This window comes from Leuciscus leuciscus, assembly GCF_965113295.1.
Source record: "Leuciscus leuciscus genome assembly, chromosome: 14".
In the NCBI taxonomy this organism is placed as follows: domain Eukaryota; kingdom Metazoa; phylum Chordata; class Actinopteri; order Cypriniformes; family Leuciscidae; genus Leuciscus; species Leuciscus leuciscus.
In genome coordinates this window covers 28,714,758-28,737,964 of record NC_138738.1, presented here as the reverse complement: position 1 = coordinate 28,737,964, position 23,207 = coordinate 28,714,758, and the positions used below count along the sequence as shown (strand labels likewise).

At 36.9% G+C, this 23,207-nt stretch overlaps 2 protein-coding genes and 1 long non-coding RNA gene across 4 annotated transcripts; 2 read left to right on the top strand and 1 right to left on the bottom strand.

Moving 5' to 3' along the window:
• The first annotated feature begins 3,843 nt into the window (after positions 1–3,843).
• zbedx (zinc finger BED-type containing X) lies at positions 3,844–12,709 on the top strand. Of its 2 annotated transcripts, XM_082136825.1 has the most exons (3): positions 3,844–4,220; positions 6,104–6,364; positions 10,522–12,709. In XM_082136825.1, exons 1-3 carry the CDS (start codon positions 4,053–4,055, stop codon positions 12,241–12,243), a joined length of 2,151 nt encoding a protein of 716 aa, XP_081992951.1. In that variant the 5' UTR covers positions 3,844–4,052; the 3' UTR covers positions 12,244–12,709. The 2 variants fall into 2 exon arrangements, with proteins under 2 accessions (XP_081992951.1, XP_081992952.1); XM_082136826.1 differs by lacking the exon at positions 6,104–6,364.
• On the top strand, positions 6,371–10,155 carry LOC309474535. The gene is made up of 2 exons (XR_014197372.1): positions 6,371–9,026; positions 9,068–10,155. It is a non-coding gene; the product is annotated as an uncharacterized lncRNA (long non-coding RNA).
• A 5,570-nt stretch (positions 12,710–18,279) lies between the features above and the next one.
• On the bottom strand, positions 18,280–23,099 carry psmb3 (proteasome 20S subunit beta 3). The gene is made up of 6 exons (XM_082137049.1): positions 22,941–23,099; positions 22,179–22,363; positions 21,968–22,075; positions 19,787–19,964; positions 19,587–19,681; positions 18,280–18,449 (listed from the first exon to the last, which is right to left on the bottom strand). Exons 1-6 carry the CDS (start codon positions 22,941–22,943, stop codon positions 18,401–18,403), a joined length of 618 nt encoding a protein of 205 aa, XP_081993175.1. The 5' UTR covers positions 22,944–23,099; the 3' UTR covers positions 18,280–18,400.
• Positions 23,100–23,207: the final 108 nt, after the last annotated feature.

The window sequence follows — 23,207 nt, the reverse complement described above, 5'->3', positions numbered from 1 at the left end:
AGAAAATTAAAATAAAAAAAAATCCTCAAAGAGCATTACAGAAAGCTTTTTCTACCATCTGCAAAGTTTTAATCAATATCGAATATTTATGGTTGGATATAGTTATTGGAAGTGTTGAGCAATAGGGAGTAACACAATCCAACTATTGTCACAGTTCCTGGAATGTATTGTTAACAGTGGATGTAGTATCATATTAGTGGACAATTTTTTTTATTTTTTTTTATTCTTAAAATCAACAAGGCCAATTGCCTGTAGTTAAAGAAACACCAAAATGTAGATTTTGTTTATTAAAGCATTGTTTTATAGTTAAAGTTTGATATAGGGTCGCATTTGTGGGTCATACATCATGAAGGCTGCCTCATTTCAGAAAAGTATGAGTAGGCCAGACCGGCTTTAAAGGACGTATTAGGTGTATAAAGGACGAAAGGACATAATTATTAGTTGTAATACTCGGCTTGTTTTGGATCTTATTGATTATAAAGAAGAAATTAAGTCTGATGCAATTATATTATATCCTTCGACACTGTAGAGCACCAGTTCCTTATAAGCTCTTTGGAGGCTTTTGGATTCCCATCCAATTGTATTAATGTTGTCCAAATGTTGTCCAAAGATATTGATAGCTGTATAATTTTAAATTCACGAACATCACCAAGGCTTCCTACTCTTCGCGGAATAAGACAGGGTTGCCCTTTGAGCCCATTTTTATTTGTATTGGTTGTAGAAACATTATCCATTGATATTTTGTGCAATAATAACTTTGTTGGTCTTAATGTCTTTAACAGAGAGATTTGAATCTCACAATTTGCAGATGATAGGCTACCATTTTATTCTTAAAAGATAAAGAGCAAGTTTCTCCAGTCTTAACTAAAATTAATGCTTTCTCTAATGCATCTGGACTCAAACTTAATTTATCCAAGTGTGAAATGATTTGCTTATTTGACAATGTAGAAACTGAAATTGAAAATATACCAATTAAAAATGAAGTGAAATATTTGGGGATTCATCTAACGAAAAATGTAATTAGTAGACAGTTTCAGAATTTTTCTCAACGACTATCCAAAAGAAAATATGTTTTTAATAGTTCGCTACAAAGAGATCTGACAATTTTAGGTAATTTTAGTCTTTTTATTCTAATCAGATGGATTATCCAGATTTTATATGGAAAAATAAATCTCAAAAATTGAAGAAATAAATTTTAGCAAACAAAAGGAGTGAGGGGGGTCTTGAAGTCCTGAAATTTGATGATACTAACAACACATTCAAAATTGGTTGAAGAGACGCTTGCTTGGGTCAGATTCGATGTGGTATTTTATCCCTAATAATATGTCTAAAAGGGTAGGTGGCCTTTCTTTTTTGATGAAATGTAATTACTCCACATGGTAAATTAAGCTCTGTTAGCCTGGAAATTGGGCTACCACAACCACAACTTTTCCCTCCACAAAACCATCTTATGGAATAATTCAGATATTAAAATTAGAAATAGATCAATCTTTTTTGATAGATGGTTTAATAAAAAATATAATTTTTATTGCTGATCTATTCAACTCTAATGGTGATCTGTTATCTTGAGTTTTATGAATATCAATATCCTGTCCCGTTTAAAGAATTTAACTCTGTTATAAAGGCTATTCCAAGTGGTTTAATATGTCTGATGAAAGCTTCCCTTACCCATGAGTCATGTTAAACAACTATCCTTGTTATGTTTGGGAAGTGTATCACTCTTCAGTAAAGATTGTAATAATAAATGTAGGCTATTCGTCAGCTCTCTCAATCAAGAAACGTATTTACTCCAAAGGGAAAACATGGTTACTACCATTTAAATATTGCATAAAATGAGAGAAGTGCGTTTTAAAATTCTGCATAATATATACGGTATACCCTTGAAATGCACTTTTGTCCAAATACTGTGATTTAGCTGATATATGCACCTTCTAAGAATGAAAATGAAGACATCTGTCATTTGCTTTTCTCTTGTAATGTTTCATCAATTTTCTGGAATGATTTGAGCTCTTATTGTTTTTCTAAAGTTAATATGAACGGTAATCTACGTATCATTTGTCTTTTTGAAAACCCAAACAAATCTTTAGAATCTACTGTTAACTTCCTTATCCTTGTGGCAAAGTTTTACTTTCACAAACAAAGGTTTCTTAAAGGGACAATGTGTAGCTTTTTAGGTATTTTATTATCTAAAATCTATATTTTTATTCATAAATATGCCCTCAATGGTGTACAAATACCTATGCCAATGTTCAGACTAATCCTCGTAAACGAAGAATTTATTATCTTTATATACATGGGACGGGTAAGTCCACGGAGGCTTCCATGTAGTTCCGCCATCTTGAAAAACTATAATAGCAGAGAGGGACAAAAAGTACTAGGCCAACGCGTTTCCACAACGCGTTTCGTTCAGAGCCAGCGTCACGTGACTGAAGCCAGCAGAAGCGGAGGAGCAGAGCAGTGAGAGGCGCTTGTCACTGCCGCGGCAAGTTTAAAAGGCTGCACTGCACGGTTATTTATACACCGTTCATTCATACATACATATGAGTCACAGGATAAGGAGTCCTCGTCGTCGAAAAAGTCCAAAATAGATCGTAAACGTGACCGGAGATTACAAAAACAAGGGTTACTGTCAGGATAGCTAATGCAGGAGAAAGCTTTCAAAAGAGACCCTGAAGTTGCCTGCTTTCTTCTCGATAGGTAAGTCAATGTTACAGTCTTAATTACAAGCTTTTTTTTCATTGCTTGGTTGTGTACTTTATTATATAGACAGTCGAACATTTATAGTTAAAAGTTAAACAGGCTCTTTGATGAATAGCAGCTATTGAGTAAAGTAACGTTAGAGAAGGCTCTGATGATGATGATATCTAACAATGCACATACTTAAAAAAATATAACGAGTAAAGAAGGCATTACTACTAATTACCATAGTTAATGTTTTTGACAGTCAGTAGTTCATACTGTAACATTCTTTTTTTCGTTGTTTCAAGTTTCAGTTTGTTTTAAATAACAAACATGTTCACCCGAAGAAAAACTCGAAGTGCTATTATAAGACATCCTGTCATAGCTTTTAGGTACATAACGGCTACCGTAGATGCAACGCGCATTTGAAAAAGTGATGCGCTGGAGAGCATTATTCGTTTGAATGCAAAATACAATTTCACCACTAGATGGGAGAAATTCCTACACAATGTCCCTTTAAGAAAATTCCTTCTTTTAAAGATTTCTTATGTGAAGTAAAATATTTAATCAAATCACTAATAATAATTGATAATAGAAAATGTACTTCTTTTTTAAAGAAATATAATGAGATCTTTCATGTAGGCTACCATGATCTGTTTGCTGTTTTTTCCCCGTTCTTTCCATTTTTGTCCTATGATTGTGCAAGAATGATTTTACTTGTTTAATATGTACATTGTTGAAAATGTTCTAGATTTCTAAGAGATGAGTGTTTGCACTATTGTCATTTTTTTTCTTGAGAAAAAAAAAAAAAGAATAAAAGTAGAGTAGGCCTACCCATTATATTCCAAAGCAAGCAAGAAAGAAATTAGTGTAATTTACAACTCATGAGAATAACAGTCAATTTTATAATGGTTATTTTTCTGAAATTAGACATCTTCAATGACATATGTGGCTGACAAATGCGGAGGGCACAGCCTTCGAAATGAGACACAGATGTTTTTCTCAATGAAGTTTGTGGTGTGTGTGCTTGTGCATGAGAAGGGCCAGAACATATTCAGCGTCTGAGCTTTGAGCTCCAGGTATAGTGTCTTTGCTCCATGCTAGCAGAAGGTGGTGGTAATGAACTATTTTAGTTTGTCCTCCGCCGGAAACAGCCAACGGAAGAGAGAAGAAATTTGTCTGTTGTTGTTTGGTAGTAACGGACTACACGATATTTGGATTACGTAATTAGATTACAAAAACCAAGAGTCTGCAAATAGAATAGGATATTTAATTTTTTTAATTACACGATTAAATAGTAAACAGCAAAAATAATTTACTGTTTTTGTTCTTTCGTTTTAAAAGAGCTGACCACGCCGGAGCCTCGTGTGAAGATGGAGCGGGCTCGAACAGCTTTTGACCACTGGATGCACAGACACCACTTCACGTTCAGGGATACAAGAGGGAGAAACATAACCGTTCAGTGCAACCTCTGCCTTCCAAAGATCAACATCTTGTCCACTGCGAGGGACTCTACGTCTAATCTAAAGAAGCATTTGGAGGTACAGTTGCGTGTTTTCTCAATTTTAACATCCAAAGATTGCTTTTTTTAATACTGTATAACGTCATGAGTTTGTGGAGCGAATATGCAAAAGTAGACTGTTTTTGGTAGATTCGCGATCGAGCACAGATTAAAGCTTTTGTTACATTTCTATATGTCAATACAAGGAGGCACGAGATAATATAATTATGTGACATATAAATACAGGTAACGTTAGGCACTGGTTTTACTTTAAATGCTTTTCAGGCAAAGTTTCAAGCGAAACGTGGGGACAGAATCAACAAAAGTGGGAGTGGTTTTGAGTTTGTAGCCAACAGATTTATTCTATTAAAAAGTGTTAAGTTAGATGTTAGGTGCTAAATTAGGACTAGTTACCCGCTAGTAATAACGTACAATATATCCAGTCATGGAATAAGAAAGCTTCATTTGAAATCGATTGGCGGTTTGGCGACGGTGAGCAGAGCTGTTCCTGTTTATAATGTTTCTAACGTTACAACGCATGTACTATTTGCGAACTTGTTAGTTAGTGTCGACTCTGAAATGTTGATAAAACGTTTGTAAGGCTTATTGTTTACTCTTTATAAAATGTTATTGACGTAATACGTGTTCATTTGTGAATGAGGGGTAATACCGCGTGTACGTCTCACGGTTTGTTTATTGTGCTTTACACAAGGAAAATGCCGCTTGCGTTACAATTATAAGATATCCAACAACTCCATCTTACTGTATGTTTGTAAAATATAGTCTAAAACTTAGAAACATGCATATCCTCGGTAGACTTATATTTTAAAAAAGAAAAGAAAAAGCTAGTCTGAGAAAATGGCGGACGGCTGCAGTTTCGAAGGTGGGATTGGTCAGTAATGTTTTTAAGGCGGGCTAGCTAGTGTTGTATACAACTTTGTTGTATGTTGTGTCCAAAATAGTCCCCTATCCCTTTAGTGAATGTCGTATAATCCACTACACTAGAAAGGGGTGAATGAAAATTGGATTGGAGGGTGAATGAAAATTGGAGAGTGAATTCAGAAGCGTTGCTTTATAAAAGGGTAAATGAAACATTCCTTTGCAGAATTGTTCATACATTAGTATAATGTACCCCCCCCCCCCCCCCACCCCCCACCCCCCCCCTCCTAATTAATAAATTCAGTATTCAAATGTTTGTATAGTTAAAGGGATAGTTCCCCCCAAAATGGAAATGTTCATCATTTACTCACCCTGAAGTTGTTCCAAACCTATATGAATTTCTTTCTTCTGCTGAACACAAAAGAAGATATTTTGAAGAATATGGGTAACCAAACAGTTGATGGGGCCCCATTGACATCCATAGGATGGGAAAAAAAATACTATGGAGGATAATGTCACAATACATGTTTGGTTACCGACATTCTTCAAAATACCTGGTTTTGTGATCAGGAAAGGAAAGAAATGTATGGTTTTGGAACAACTTGAGGGTGAGTAAATAATGATAGAATTTAATTTTTTAGGTGAACTAGCCTATCCCTTTAACCATGCATTCTGTAGGAGAGCTTTATGGGATTGAATGAGCACACTGGATAATTTCCACCCTAAATAATGCACAATATATGGGATTGGGGTGATTTTAGACACAGCTAAATTTCTATATGGCATGGTTTGTGACATGTTCATTCCTAACAATATGATGATTGATTATTATTATTCATCAAAGCACTTTATCTGTTCAAACTAGCAATGTAATGGTATGACGGTTTTACGGTACACGGTTTTAAATAAAGACGGTTATTGGAACACAAGTTAGGGTTTTTATTTTGAATAAAACCAAAATAAGAAAATTTTCTATTTACTATACGTTTAATTAAGAGAGAATCATAAATGTCTAAATTGCGACTTTCTCCTCTTTCATTTAAGTGTCACTCACCTTGCCTGATGCGCAAACGGCAGCACACCGAAATGTCGGAGCCTGAGCCTCTTTTTCTCCCACCCAAGCGGCTGAAGTCCGCTGTCTGGGAGCATTTTGGGTATTTAAAAGACCCAGGAGGCACCATCACTGTTGATGGTTATCCAGTTTGTAGAATGTGTCGGAAAAAAGTGTCGGCACGGTCGGGCAACACTTCAAACATGATGCACCATCTCCGTGACCACCACCCCAAGGAATTTGCAAAGATGAATGTAAGTGACAATACTATAAATCGCCAACTAATAAACTATAGACCGCCTTTCATAAAATACATAAGCAAATGGAATACACATCAAGTTTTGAAATGAATAATTTTTTGGTTGGTCAACCTTATGTTGGTGTATTCTGTAAGCCAAACATTACTATAGGGCAACATTAAAAATAAAAAAAAACATCAAGAGTATAATCGTGTTATATTGTACCGTGAAGATCTCATACCGTTACACTTCTAGATCAGCTTGCCTGAAAGTTACTGTCCCACTTTGTCCAACATATTAAAGGATAGTTCACCCCCAAAAATGGTCATCATTTACTCATCCTGATGTTGTTCCAAACCTGTATAAGTTACTTTTGTCTGTGAAACACAAAAGATATTTTGAAGAATGTTTTGAGTAGGGATGTCCTTGAGTCATTGAATATTAAGTATCTGCCGATACAGTCCCGATCCTATAGGCCTACTTGTAATTTCCTAGTGCTTGGTGTACAACTTCCAGTACATTTAAGTTATTAAAATCAATCTAATGTATGGGCCGTGCAGAGAGTTTCTCGGGGACAGGGACTCAAATGCAAATTTCATTATAAAAAATAATAATAATGCAAACAGGTCATTGGACTACACGTATAAAAAATGAAAATGGGTGTGCCATGGATAAATAATGGAATAGTCTATGGGTACGTTTACACGACAACGATATGCTTAAAGCATATAAATTTTTCCTTAAAGTTTTCCGCGTACAGACGTGGTAAAAAACAATGGTGTCCATTGTTAAAACGATCCCCATTCACACAGATCCGCGGAAAAGACTAAAAATGCTGTATTCTGCCATAGACACTATAGACTGAGCGCGTAATACGAACCTGCATGATGTCATGTCATCGTCTTCAGAGATTCACGTTTTTGTTGTTTACACGGAGACTGTTTTCAAAAACTTGCACTTTGAAACCCGTTTTCAAAAGTTTGCGTTTTCAGGCACCCAAAACGCTGTTGTCGTGTAAATGAACGGCCTAAACGCATAAGTTTTACGATTTTAGTTGAAAGCGGTGTCTTGTAAACAGCCCTCAAGCACAGACAATAATGAAATTATTTTAATTAATTAAACCATATTGTTTATGAAAATAAAATGAGAAAAAAGTGCTAGTTATTAATAATGAATCAAGGTTTTTTTGTAAAAGAAACATCTTAAATTAATATTACTTATTCAAAAAACAGCAGTGCTGTTTAAGCTGCGTGCACTAAAGCTGAAGAGCTAAATGAACAGTCTTATATGAGATTAATCATATATTTATACAACATAAACATATTATAACTTATCTGCACAAAATGATGCAAATGCACAAGTGAACTTTACATGCTAGTCAGAATGTGTGATCCTGTTGTGCTCTTCCCGTAACAATGCTGAAACATGGCAACTAGACACAAAGAATTCACAACGTTTTGTTAAAATAGTGTTCTCTTTATAATGTTATTTAGGCTATATGACAGTCCCAATCATAGTTATTGATGTGCATTGCAAGTTGAGCTGCATGCGCTGAAGCTAAAGATGATCACTGATCACACTGGTAAACTGGAGTGCTTTACCACAGCGTTAATTAACTTAAAACGCATCCTATGTAAGATTAATCAGATATGTAGACAACATAAACATAATATTACAACTTAAATCTGCACAAAATGAAAATGCACAAGTGAAATTGAACTAAGTTACGTAGTCAGAATGTGTTACTCTTATTGTGGGTGCACTCTTTCCGTAACCATGCGCTGAAACAAGGCAGCTATTATTTATTATGTTATGTAATATGACATTCCCAATTATAGTTATTAACATTGTGCATTGCTGTTTGAGCTGCGCGCGCTAAAGCTAAAGATGATCATAAAAGCACCCGGTAAACAGAAGCGCTCTTTTACAGCATTCATTTACTTAACCAAACGCATCCTATATGTGATTAATCAGACATACAAAAAATGTACATATTAATTAGCCTACAACTTACTATTGCACAAAATTTTGCGAATGTACAAGTGAATGTGCTAGTCATGAAGGCGTAACTCTGTTGTGGATGCGCTTTTCCCGTAACGGCACAAAACATGGGCGAACAAAGAATTCACAACATTCTTTTGCAGTAGTTTATCATTATAATCTTATGTAGCCTATATGACAGACTTGTGCTGCACATGTTGCCCGGCTTACCTGGCTCTGATACATCATCTCTCCTGTATCCAAATATTTTTTCTTGTCCTTATCCTGCCCTGAAATTCTCCTTACCTGTTTCTTCCATGTCGTTCGGTAATCCCACTGTATTCTGTTCTTGCGCTATATTAAGGCGTGCTGAATTCAGATTGCACACGACCGTTCACATGTCATGTCTAAAAACGTGTGGAAGGGTATAACTGCAGCCTGGAGATCTCCAAATAGGGGTGAGAACTCCAAAATGGGGTGGGAGCTCCAAAATAGGGTGTGGCTTCCTCTCATTGGCAGATAGGCACATGACACGCATGCACGATTTTTTCCACCAATCCAGTTTAGCGCAAACTCCGCCCCACAGCGATTCTACAGTGCTGATTTCCTACACAATGCTATGCTACAACAAATTCTAACCCCTAAACGTACCCTACACCTGACCATAACCTTAACGAGTGAAATAGACTGCATGGCAGTTAATAAGCTTATGCGATATGAGATCGGCGAGCCAGGCAGATCCGTAACTCCCCAAACGGACCTCACCGGACAATGGGACCTTTTTAGTTGCACTCAGCGTCACAACCCCCTCCTTCCCTGCGAATCTCGAGCCCCGGGACACCCCCGTTGCTTAGAACACAGTGATAGAGTATAAACTTTCCCACGTGCTGCGCTGAGACGGCTCGCGGGAAGTAAACTTCAGTCCGAATGCCATTGGCCATGGGCTCTGTGACAATTGGCTGAACCCAGAGCCAATGGTGAAAGTCTCTGCGCATGGAGACCCCGCCCCATTTTGGAGGTTCTTTCCACTTTTGAAGTTCACACACCATTTTTGGAGATCTCCAGTCTGCAGTTATACCTACTTGGAAAAATGCCGGCTGAGCCGCTTTCTCCTCTTTTCAAAAGCGCTTGCTCTCCAGTGGTGTCTTCCGTTGCTAAGCAATTATAAGCCGTGTTCTCCATGAAGACGAAGAAGTTTCAGCAAAGGATAAATGGATTTCCAGCCCTTGCATTAGCTCTACTACTACATATATTTATGGAGACGTGCAATAAAAAACCCGCCCTTTACATCTATGATCAGCTTTTCGTCCATCTTGGCTGAGCTTTTGATGTTGTTATGGAAAGGACAAAGCTGATCGGTTGGTTCTTGTCACATGACCTGCGGTGCGCTTGCAGCATTCTGAAAAGTTGAGATTTTTTTCATCTCGCTGCGGTGTAGACGCACGCGCCTGAAAAAAGAGCGCACTGCATGAGCGTCGCGCCGTTGCTTTCTATTTGAGCGTACATGTTGCGCGTCTACATTTAAAATAACAAACTTGAGCGCGCAAAAGACGCGTCATGTGAACGGCCCTTGGGGGCTGGTGGAAAATTGTGCTTTCTGCGGTTTAGAGATGCTCACATCACGATTTTAATATGATTTCAATTAATTGCACAGCCCTAGCTAGAACAGACCTCATTGGTTCTTGCGTGTCACGCATATTTGAGCTTCTTTTCCTTTTAATGGCGGTTGGCCAACCCACTTGAAGGTACATATAGCCACTTTCTGCATGACAGCTGACGTAAAATAAAGGTTTGGGCTTAGGATAGTCTCTACTGAACATAACAAATTTTTTTTTTAAACTTAATCAGCTCTGATACTGATCCTTAGATGGCTCGGGACATCTCTAGTTTTGACTATACAATTAAAGGCACTGGGGTCCAAAACAGAATTGAGGCCCATTGACTTTTATTGTATGGATAAAAAAGTTTGAGAAGGACTCGTATCCTTCATAGGACATTCATTCATTATTGTTTTCAAGCCTAGAAGAAATAAGTTCCAAAAGTCCTTTTTAAATGAAAAATAATGAATCTTTCATCTTCTAGGGCAAGATATACCTATCAGTTAATGTTTTAAAGTGTTTCATGTGTCTTGGTTTCACCAAGTTTAAGCAATGAAAATAAATGTCTTGTTTTAATTTTTCTTTGTCCTCCAGAGAAAGCATTCTGTGCCGTGTAGGAAGAGATTAAGGGATGCACAAAGCAGTGATGGACCAAGCAATTATGGACCAAGCATTTTGGAAAATCAAACGGAAGAATCATCCGAAGCAAAAGAAGCTAAGGCCGATCCCACCATTTATTATCAAACACAATCCAGGCTAAATGCGCTTGTTTTTAATTTTATCGTGGAGGATGTGCAACCCATTTCAATTCTAGAGCAGCCTGGCTTCAGAAAGTTGATTGAAGCATTAAGCAGAGGCAAAAAAGTCATGAGCCGAAACGCTTTTGTCACCAGGCTTGATGTAGCATTTGATAAAATGAAAGGGGAGATAAAAGCAAAACTCGACAAAGTACAGACATTGTGTACAACTGCTGACATATGGTCGGTGCAGGACAGAAGTTATTTCGGAATGACTTGTCACTGGCTTGAGGACAATCTCGAAAGGAAGTCTGCTGCTCTTGCCTGCACAAGAATCCCAATCAGCTACACTTGTGAAACCATTATAGCTAAAATTCAAGAAATTCACTCTTCCTATAACATTGAGAGCAAAGTTCAGGCCACTGTCACTGACAATGGTAACAATTTCGTGAAAGCTTTTAAAGAGTTCTCATCTGAGGACGACCAAGAAGTGGAGGACAGTCGTTTTGAGGATTTGGGCAGTATTCTTTGTGATGGAGAAATGGGTGGAGACTTCTTTCTGAGTTATTTCTTACCTCCCCACCAAAGGTGTGCTGCCCAAACATTGAACTTGATTGCATCAAAGGATCTAGCAGATGCTGTCTCAAAGGGACCGTCAGGCAAACTACACAGTAGCGCAACTGAAAAATGTGCAGCGATATGGCACAAGACCCATTCCTCTACGGAAGCCACTGAGGCAATGGAATCTATTGCAAAAATGACAATCACAGTACCTTGCCTGAATAAGTGGAGCTCAGAATACTATGCCGTTAACAAACTGATGTCACTTACTGATTCACAGCTCAACGAATTGACTGAAGCCTTGGGTGTCTCAGGTTTTACACCTGATGAAACTGCGTATCTCACAGAATATACAGATGTCTTCAAACCAGTGGCTTTTGCGCTTGACCTTTTGCAGGGAGAAGAAAAGTGTTTCCTTGGCATTGTGATACCAACGTTGTTGACCCTTAAAAGGAAGCTCGAGGAGAAGGCAGCAAACACCCGCCTTTTCTCCAAAGTCATTGAGGACACCGTTAAGGCAATTGACTCTGGCTTCAAGCAGGTATTTGACAGTTCTGATGCCAGATTGGCTACAGCCACCATGCCACAATTTAGATTGTGGTGGTTACCAGAAGATGAGAGGGAAGCTCTTCGGGCACAGTTGATCACTGAGGTAGTACAGGTAGACCAAGGGACTGAAGAAACCGAGACCAATGGAGGCTCTGTTCATGAAGATGAATTCTTCTCGTATGGACCTGGAAGTTCTGGCAACAAAAGTGGTAAGAGGGAAGCAGCAGAAGAGGTATGGCTGTATCTCCAGGGCACAAACAAAGATCTGAAATGCCTAAATGAATTTCCAGGTGTGAAAAAAGTATTCATCAAGTTCAACACAACTTTGCCCTCAAGCTCCCCAGTACAACAGCTCTTCAGCAATGGGGCCAACGCTGTGACCCCAAAAGGAAATCATCTCTCAGATGAACATTTTGAGCGTGTACTCCTTTTACGTTACAACAGCAAAATCACCACTGCTTTGGAGTAATTCATGGAGTAACTTTGCTGATGTTTATTGTAAAATAAATGTTTTTTTGTTTGTTTGTTTTTTGTGTAGTTCATAGGATATATGTTCTGTCTCCCCCTACCACCCCCCAAAATATTACAACAATTCCACACAAATGCATGTGCCACCAAATACAATTTGGAAAACATTTATTTTGTTGTAAGTAAATCATATAAACAAAGAAATTTGTTACTTTTAAACTTTGGACTAGTGGTTCTAGAACTGTTCTTAGAACATGGTAGTCTTTGAATAATTTAGATGGATAAGATTAGAGCCTACTCTAAATTAAGTTTTAAGTCATGTTCAGAGCTGTGGTAAAATACTTAAAAGCATTACTGTAACCACACATAAATGCACCAAGTTGCTCAGCAACTGTAAACAAACAATATCACTTGGTGGAGGAACTGTTTATTCTGATTCTCATTAGTAATAAAAGTGTTTTTGAACATTGACCTCTCTTATTTAATGGTTTCTGCAATTTTGTGAGAGCAAGAAGACAATTAAAAACACATTGATTTTACCATGATTATGTGGGTTTTAGGCAGCTAATCTGTGTTTTTACCTGTGGTATAACCCCACTAACACACAGCCTTACGTTGTGTATTTCTTTAACTTGTTCTTTTGGGATAGAAGGTATGCTTTATATTATTAGACTACTTCACTGTTTTGACCTTTAATGTTTTAGAAGCTTATTCCAAAGAAATATGTTTGGCTACAGTTAAAAACATAACACCTAAGGAGCAATGTTTTTTGTACTCTGTAGAGGCCATAATTCATACACTATGTGAATGCACTTCTGACTCATGCAAGATACTATCATCATACAGAGGTGTCAAACTCAGCTTTTGGAAGGATACAGTCCTGCAGACCAACCCTAATCTAACAGCAGCTGCCAAAGACCTTGATTAATTGGTTCACTGTTGGAGGTAAAGTCTGCAGGAAGGAGGTCCTCAGGAACAGAGTTTGACATCCCTGATCTTATCCACTGTATTTTGCAATGTGAAAGTAGGATATTTTCTTAAAATCAAGAGGCTGAGCTTCTTTCATAGATCTTTTCTGATGAATAATAAATAAAATTCCATGCGTCTGAAAAAAACATTTACTTATTACCCAGTTTATTAGTTCCCATGATTCACAAGCACTTACAATTAAGAACAAGGAGTTTGCCTATATGTGAGATTCATTATGTTGAAAATGATATCCCAGGCATATCTCAAACGGGGAGGAGAGTACAGTTTATGAGAGCTGCTGTATGCAAGAACAGTACTGCGAGCAATACCAGTTATACCGGTTATAAGAAACCAACAGGTAATGATCATCTCGGTGTGTTAATTAGCAATCCACTGAAGAACTACATTGCTTGGCAGAAAGATTTTTGTTTGTTATAAATAAATTTGTGTTGCTGTGTGCTTATTTTATGAAACATTGGCAGCTATGTGTAGGGATTTGAGAAAATTTGTGGTGAGTTGTGGTTTAAAGTGAATTTAGAATCACGAAACTACAGCTTCATGGGGCTAGTTTGGATTTTTAAAATGTTTTTAAAAGAAGTCTTATGGTCACAAAGCTGTATTTATTTTATATAAAATACAGAGAACATTTGAAATATGATTAATATTTATTATAATTATTTAAATATATTTTAAAATTAAATTTTTTCCTGTGATGTCAAAACTGAATGTTCAGTAGCCAATACTTCAGTGTCACATGATCAATCAGAAATCATTCTACTGATTTCTTCTTACTTTCACTATTGAAAACAGTTGTGCTGCTTAATATTTTTGTGGAAACCATGATACACTACCATTTAAAAGGAAGATCTTTTGGTGAATGCTGTTCTTATGAAGGTAATATGATGCCATAAAGAATCGCATGCGCAGGTAAGATTTGTGAAATTGTACATAAGATTGCAAGCGCAAATTAAATTTGCATGCACAAGAAAAGATTTGTAAAGGTGTAAATCACCTTTCAAGAGTAAGAACGGGTTATTTTGGGAACTTTTTTGCCCCATGCACACAAGAAGTCATTTTGACATTTGCAACAGTTTTTTACACAAAGGTTTGTTTTACGTGATCAATCTATTTTGCAGTTCCTGACTCTGTTGTTTTCGCTTGCAAATTGCTGTTCACCGGCCTGCAATGCTTTTGGCCGTATTTGTGCGGGGAAAAAACGTGCCAAAAGTGTTAGCGCAAAAAAATGGAAGTCAGAAAAATACAGATCGTATTTATTTTGCGTTAGCATGAAGTTGCAGTTTCACAATACATGAATTACACTTACGAATAACAGTATAATGCTGCAAATATTTTTTTCTTACACTTGAAAGGCGATTTACACCTTTACAAATCTTATACCTGCGCATGCGATTCTTTATGGCATCATATTACCTTAATAATATGTTCTTATTAACATTCTAATAGTCAAATAATCCTAAAATAAAATAATGTATTATAACGCTAAAAATCAGCATATCAAAATGATTTCTGAAGGCTCATGTGAACCTGAAGACTGGAGTCATATGGCTGCTGAAGATTCAGCTTTGCATCACAGGAATAAATTACCTTTTAAAAATATATTAGAATAGAAAAGTTATTTAAAAATAATATTTCACAATATTACTGTTTTACTGTATTTTTAATCCAATAAATTCAGCCTGGGTGAGCAGAAGAGACTACCTTCATCTACATATGTGTATTTGTGTGTGTATTCACATTGATCCATTTCATATATATGGGCGTTAACTCAAACTATTGTATGATACATTTTCTGATCATGTCATGTGATTTCTTTAGAGAAGAACCTAAAAGCCTTATAAAAAAACTAAAACTAAAAAACATCGAACTCGTTACCTTCCATTCACTCTTATCATCTAATGTCTGGCGCTGCAATGCTGCCCTATTCATGTTCCTTTTGTTCTCCCTCTGCAGACCTTTCGCACCTCTTAAGGGTATGAGACGTTGATGTCATTATTATTTATTTTTATTCTGGCATTAAATCGCTTGCCCAGAATGCCTACCCACTTCTCTTTGAACCCGATATACATCCATCCATCCATTCTCCAAACCGATTTATCCTCTGTGACTCTGGCCACAGACGTGGGACACCTGGACGGATAGCCGTCCACCACAGGGCTCACACACACACATCCACACTGTCATTCACACAATTTGGTGTCTCCAATTCCAGATACACATTTACCCACCTATTATCTTTTGTCATATACTGGTGAAAGCTGCAAACTTATATCCACAGAAATGTTGGAAATTGTGTGAAATGCAAATGTTTAAATAAAGGAAACCTAGTGCATATTGCATTACCAAAATGCATGTTAAATTCACTGCACATACAGAGATGGAGTTGGTGAGAAGCAGCATTTACTGTGAACACTGTAAGCTGAGCGCGTAACAGTGTTTCTCTTCACCCTGAAACACTCAGTGTTTCTCAGACTATTAAATCGCAGCTAAGGACTGTCTGAACTTTAATTTTATTATGATTAATTCTGCAGCCACATTTATTATAATTTTACATTGTTTAATTATTATTCATTGACTCACTAACTTCCTGCAGTTCATGAACCCCCTATTTGAGAAACCCTGAACTAGACCAATGGAATAAACAGTTCAATCAGAATCCAATTAACAGCTCTGTCATTAAACCATATTTTTACAGATTAAACACTATTACTAATAAGCAAATCAATGCATGAAGAGAAAAATAAGTTCTGTAAATTTTCATTGAACCTCCCCCTCCATCCAATCAGATATTAGCCCCGCCAATTCAGCAAGGTATAAACAGCTTTCTACTGTGCGCCTCCCGAATGAACGGCCTCAGGTGGAACTGTTAAGAGTTCTGATGAAAAATGAAACTTTAATCCTTGCACGCTTTCATGTTTATCGAAAAATAGAATGAAATTAAAAAAACTGAACGGCAGTCTGCTGTATGAATGAAATAAAATGGTGTTATGTATGGATTCCTGAGTGAACAACTATAATTATATGGACAAACTTTAATTCAATGGAGTTAACTTGAGGTTCGGGAGCGGGACCACGCCTCAACCAATCACCTGACCTGACTTCTTGAAACCGTCTTATATCGGGCCGTCCCTTACAGTTCTGTTTGTCTAGTTCTCTCAAACCTTCCCTTCCCTCTCTCATCCATTCAACCATCTTTACCAACCCCTGTTCTCTCCCCTTCCAGGTTGTATCAGGGCGTCCTAATCACATTTAACTGAGATGGGCCGCCAACACCAGACTACCATCCCTTTCCCCCTTCCTCTTCATCCCTATCTTTCTTCAATAAATAATTCTCCAACATTCATGGTTGTGGCGTGGTCCTTGCTCGTGAACGGGCATTTGCTGCGTGACAGTGAGTAGATGGAAGTAAATGGGGCCAATCCGTAAGCCTTATAGGCTACTAAGTAGGCCTAATCGGTTTCAAAAGTATAGCCACATGACATAATGTGCTTGTTAATATGATTTTAGTGTTAAAAAATGACTCACTATGCTTTTCTGTGTAAAGTTATCCAATTTTACAACTTTTTGCAACTGTTTAATCTGTAGAAATATGGTGAATTCATTGACAGGCTGTTATAGGAATCTAATTGATTCGTTTATTTGATTGTTCTAGTTCAGGGTTCCCAAATGGGGGTTCATGAGGGAACTGCGTGTGGAGTCGATGAAAAGCTAAATAAATGGAATGTGAAATTATATTAATTAATCCACATAATCCTCTAGCTCCTCCCTACTAGACATCCAGTGAGGAGGAGCGAATGCAATCTGGGCCTAATGGGTGGAGCTAGAATATCCAACCACACCCTATCCCTCCACCCCACGAGACGTCCAGATAGGAGGAGCTGGATGTCTTTTGACTCTGCAGTGAGTAGCTTACCACTTGAAGCAGGGTCGGGCCTGGTTTGTACTTGTATGGGAGACTGCCTGGGAATACCAGGTGATATAAGATTTTGCTTTATCTTCACTGCCCAGCTAATACACTTCAGTGCTCGGCTCAGACAGTTTTCCCTTTATCATTTCAAATTCAATTGTTTTATTTATTTTCTTTCATTTTAGCAAAGGACAGCTCAGTCTCGTCATTCTTCTTTTCCCCTCCAGGGGGCGATCGACAAGCTTTTTTCTCTCTCAGTCTACAACTCAGCACTTGTTCTTTTAACCACTCCTCTCCTCAGCTTCAATTAAAACAGAGGTTCCCAAACTTTTTTGTAAGTGTTTGGTTTTTTTGTTGGTTTTATTTTTAATATTTATATATATGACTGAGTATAGGGCCTATTAATATTATTAATATATTATTGTTTTCACTCTAATTCCAAAAATGAAGATATATAATTGTTGTAAATTACAACTGTTCCGTAAAAAAAAAGAAAAAAAAAGAATATATGATAGGTCTAATTATCGGCCTCATAAAATTATTTGATTTAAACGCTGCAAGTTACAATTCTACAAGTCTGAATTTCTTTACTTTCAAACTTTTAGATCTTCGAGCTTATAGAAAACAGAACAAAACAGTTTCTTTTTTACGTGGATTGACAACCGAGTCAATGACTTGTAGCTTTTTAGAATAAGCTGTGTCAAGAAAATATTTAAACCAGCCGATAATGAGCTCAGTTTAACACATCCCTATCACTCACACTAACAAGGATTTGCATTCATTTATTGTTGTGCATCTTTTTATATGACTGTGTTTCATTAGCTAGTGTTTTATTGAGTTTTATTTCAAATAAAGTGGTCAAATGACTGTGATCCCGACTTTTGAGATGAACAACATCTTGAGACTACACTGGATGTGTCCATGCGACCGCTGTACACACTGCAGCTAAATTTGGTTTTCAATCTCAGGAGGATAAAACTCCATTATTCATGGCACTATTGTTCTGGGAAAAATCAAATCCCTGTTTATGTGGTAAATCCTTTCTGGTAGTTTGGCATGAATTACCTAATCTGTCCCAATACTTTAAAACATCATAGAATTAGACCACTTTTTCTCTCTCTGACCACATAACAAGCAAATGAGTAAATATCAGAATTTTTATTGAACAATTCAATCTTAGTGATGACAAATGGAAAGGGGCAAATTCAATTTCAGTACAAAAAAAAAGGGGTCGCAGGACAGAAAACAGCAGTAGTCGTTTTCTCTAGTCCATTCTGGCCTTCAGGGTGCGTGTGGTTATCTTATCCTTCTCACTGTGAAATAACCACATACACCAATTAACTCACTGAATTCAACTAGAAATGTAAAAATAAAAACACTTCATAGTCTGAATCTGTACCATGAATTACTACACTTCAAGAAATCAAACTAAATTAATTACCCCGGGGGTCAAACATTTGGCATAACTAAGATTTTTAATGTTAATAAATAAGTCTCTTATACTCACCATGACTGCATTTTATTTGATCATATTGTAAAATATTACATTTAAAAAACGTTTTCTATTTGACTATATATATATTTTTTAAAGTAATTTATTCTTGTGATGGCAAAGCTGAATTTTCAGCATTATTACTCCAGTCTTCAGTCACGTGATCCTTCAGAAATCATTCTAATATGCTGATTTATTGCTCAATTATTAATAATGTTTCTTATTATTATCAATGTTGAAAACATTGTTTTGCTCCTTAATATTTTTGTGAAAACTGATAATTTTTTTAAATAATTCTTTGATGTTTGAAAGTGAAAAAGAACAGCATTTATTTGAATTAGTAAAGACATTTATAATGTTATGAAATATATTTGTCACTTGAATCAATTTAATTGTCCTGGTTGAATAAAAATATACATTTTTATTTTAAATCCGTTTTTAACAACAACAATATAAATATAATAACAAATATAAAGCAACAAACTGTTTTTAACATTGTCAATAATAAGAAATGTTTCTTGAGCAGCAAATCAGAATATTAGAATGATTTCTGAAGGATCATGTGACACTGAAGACTGGAGTAATGATGCTGAAAATTCAGCTTTGCCATCCCAGTAATAAATTTAAATTTTAAATACATTAAAGTAGAAAACAGTTTTTTAAAACTGTATTATGTAATTATGTAATATTACGGTTATTACGTTTTTTTTTTTACCAAATAAATGCAGCCTTAGAGAGCAGAAGAGACTTCTTTCAAAAACATAACAAATCTTAAATATTCCAAACTTTTGACCCCCAGTGTATACAGTGAATAAAATAATTTAATAATTTAGTCTTAATGTTTTAAGTTCAGTAAAAATATAACAATCTTCACATAATGCGTTTTGTGCAGTTTAAAGTCAGTTGATTAAAAGTGAATGATTTTCATACTTTAACTACAGTTGATGTTTTGACTTACATGACATGAACAACGACTCCCATTCCAGACACTGCATCTCTGTCAACAGCGTTCAGCATGGCCTGTGAGATGGTCTCAAACAAATCGTCTGGTTTCTAGAGAACACAATCAACAGCATCGTCTATGAGACTACCAGGTCTAGATCATAAACCAGCCTTCATGTCCAATACAGTGATGCACACGGGTTCTATTCCACCTACCATGTCAGGTTCCCATAGCGACTCGCACATGCCGTACATCTGCTCTGAGCAAGTACCGCTCACAACAAAGTCTTCTGTTACCATTGGGCATCCAATAAGATCAAGGGAGCAGATGAAGGGTTCGAAGGTCTTTGGGTCTAGACCAGCAATCACAGGCTCAATATAGTACGGCCCAAACCTGAGAAAGGGACATGTAAGGTTGGAATTATGTACACAGTGTGCATGGGAATGTTATTTCAGAGAAAGACAAAGGTGTTAAACATAACATATCAGGGCAGTGTGTCCTGTTCACTGTGACTGGAAGCACACCAACAGCACACATTTCCCAACTCTTCCTAATCAAACACACCTGATTCAACCCATCAGCTCCTTAGTAGAAATGAAATGGATTGATCAGACAAAATGTATACTGTTGGTGTGCATCCGGAAACAGGGTTGGAAACACTGGAAGGACACAGCTGTCTTTCCTGTCTCCCTGTGACACTGTCTTAGCATCTTAGATTACGGACATTGCAGTTTATTGCTCTGACCACATCTGCAGCATGTTTACACAGGTGATCAGGGACCCTGGACATCTTTCTTCTGGTGTTTTTCAGTAAAAAAGGACTCTTTAGTTTCTTAAGCTATTGTAATTGCCTATTATCACCTGTAAACTGTTAGTGTCTTATGGACCGTTCCACAGGTGCATGTGCAATAACTGTTTATGGCTCACTGAACAAGTACGAAAAATATAGTCGAAACCCTTTCCATTAAAGATCTGAAAAGCTTGTTTGGATTAAAATTATCTTTAAAATACAGTATCTTAATAAAGGGATTTTTTTTTTTTTTGCTGAGTTGATATATTTTTATACATGCATGTTAAAATCAGCTAAGGAGTAATAATAAACAAATGGGCACGTTTTATAATTACCCAAAATTCATACAGCTCCGGCCGAGGTGAACAGTATATTTAAGGAATTCTACGAGCATCTCTACAGATCAGAGGTGGGAGCGGAAAAACAACCTGGTATTGGATTTCTGTCAAAACTAAATCTCCCTCACCTAAATGATGAACAGCACATTTTCTCGATTCTCCAATAGAGTTGAAAGAACTAAAGGAGTCTCTAGAGTCAATGAATAAGGGAGGGAGGCCCCCGGTCTGGGCGGTTTACCCCCGGGGCTGTATTTGGTGTTATGGGATCTAATTGGACCACTCCTTCTCGACTCCTTAAACTTTGCAATAGATACAGGTCGTTTCCACAGAGGTCAAAATACTAGTGCCCTTATCTTACTGGTTCTGAAAAAAGGGAAGAATCCTCATTGCTGTTCAAGCTATAGGCCGATTTCTTTAATTAGCACGGATGCCAAGGTAAATGCTTAAGTTTTAGCCCAACGTTTAGGAACAGTCGCCAGCTCCTTATGACCAAACAGGATTTCTCACGGGACATTTTCCTATGGATAACGCACGACGCCGTCTGAAAATTATTGATGCATCCGACCTGGCTAACGAACAACGCGCTATCCTCTCACTAGAGGCAGAGAAAGCCCTCGACCGGGTCGAGTGGACATACCTATGGTCTGTTTTAACTTGTTTTGGCTTTGGCTCTCGCTTTATTCACAAGATCCAGATTTTATATACTAACTCCTGCACGGGTATCAACAGGTTTATGCTTTTCAAGAGCATTTCAGTTGAGTAGAGACACAAGACAAGGGTGCCCATTATCACCACTGCTATTTGCAATTTCATTAGAGCCTCTGGCACTGGCAATTCGCCAGCGGTTCCAAACATTACATTTCTCTTTTTGTGGATGATATATTGATATCTTACTGTATAAGTCTAACTTTTCCACTTCTCTACCTCAATGTCTTAGAATATTTAAAGATTTTAGCAATGTGAGTGGCTACAAAATTAACTGGGAAAAATCTGTATTGATGCCCTTGTCAGCATCAGCCAATACTGCATTAGTGTCCTCCTCGATTCCAATTAGCAAGACATTTAAATATTTAGGAAGTCAGATTTTTCCCACATTGCAGGATATTGCCAAGCAAAATAATAGTTCTTTATTTACTGCTATTCAGTGTTTTGTTCATTGAATGCATTTGCTGTTGAACTTATTGCTATTGACCTACATTTTCCAGCAAATAGTTTTTGTATTTGGTGCAAATTAACAGTAGCTAGCAGGAAAATAAGTGCATTTTTACCTCCTCTCATACAGAAGATTGGACACCATGCTCATGAAGGTCTTCGGCTTGATCTGACGACCTTCCTTCAGCTCGTACAAGTTCAAGCGGAACTTCAGCCTTTGAGATCTAAAATAAAAGGGAAAGGTAAAAGCCAAAAAGTATTACAGATCAAATCAAAAGTGTTGTTTAAAATCATAAGATTATAATGCATCTAAAATTGTATTCTTACACTGTCTGTACATCTGTGGCAAGACCTGCCAGTCCGATGTAGAGTCGATCTCCCATGGGGAATAACTTCTGGAAGTCTGTGGTAACCAGCTGTGCCTGGATGCCAAACCTCCGGTCTGATGCTATTGCCACACATTCCTTTCCCCGCATCGCCATGACAGCACCTCCATTATATGACATAATAGACTATAGGCAGAAGACAGTAAGACTAAGATTAAGAAACTGCAATTTATATACACTCATATACATTTTTTCAAATAGTTATTATATAGAATTAAATACTAAAACATAGTTTTGATCAAACAATATTGTACCACTAGGAACACAGCAATTGTTATCCAATTACACATCTGAAATGTTTATAAATGATAAAAAAAAAGAGTTCAAATATTGAATTTCCCTTCTAATACCGATAAAGTTATGAAAGTTATGATATATAGCACGTCTATGTATGATTAATCCACCATCCATATTTGGCCCAGGCAGATAAGTGCAACTGTTAGTTTCGTTTTAAACATGACTAGGGAATAATAATAATAATTCCGCATAATAGCACTCACTCGATATAACTAAAGCGTATTGTGCGTGTGGAATGCTCAAATATATATACAAAAATACTTAAGATATATAGTTTGAAGGTTAGGATACATTATTTTATAACAACTTCCAGTAAAGATGAGAAGGCAAATGAGCTAACGTACAGTGCTAATAAATACGATCGCATTCAGCAAAAGCAATTATTTCTTTAGACGTGTTCACTTACCATGATGACAAATGGAAAGCAAACACTAATACGAAGAACTATTTGAAAGATTTGATTATGTTATGCAGAAAATATAGTTGCAGACCGGGTAACACACGGTGACTACACACTTTCTTTCAAGCGCTGCTAGTTGTTCCTGCTCGCGTGAGTCGCGTCACTTCCTACAGTCGCAACCACTACAGCGCCCCTGCTGGACAAAATCCTCAGCTGATGTCTCATTAAACCACTTTTCTCCTTACTTTGACTTTAAACGCATAAATAATTGAA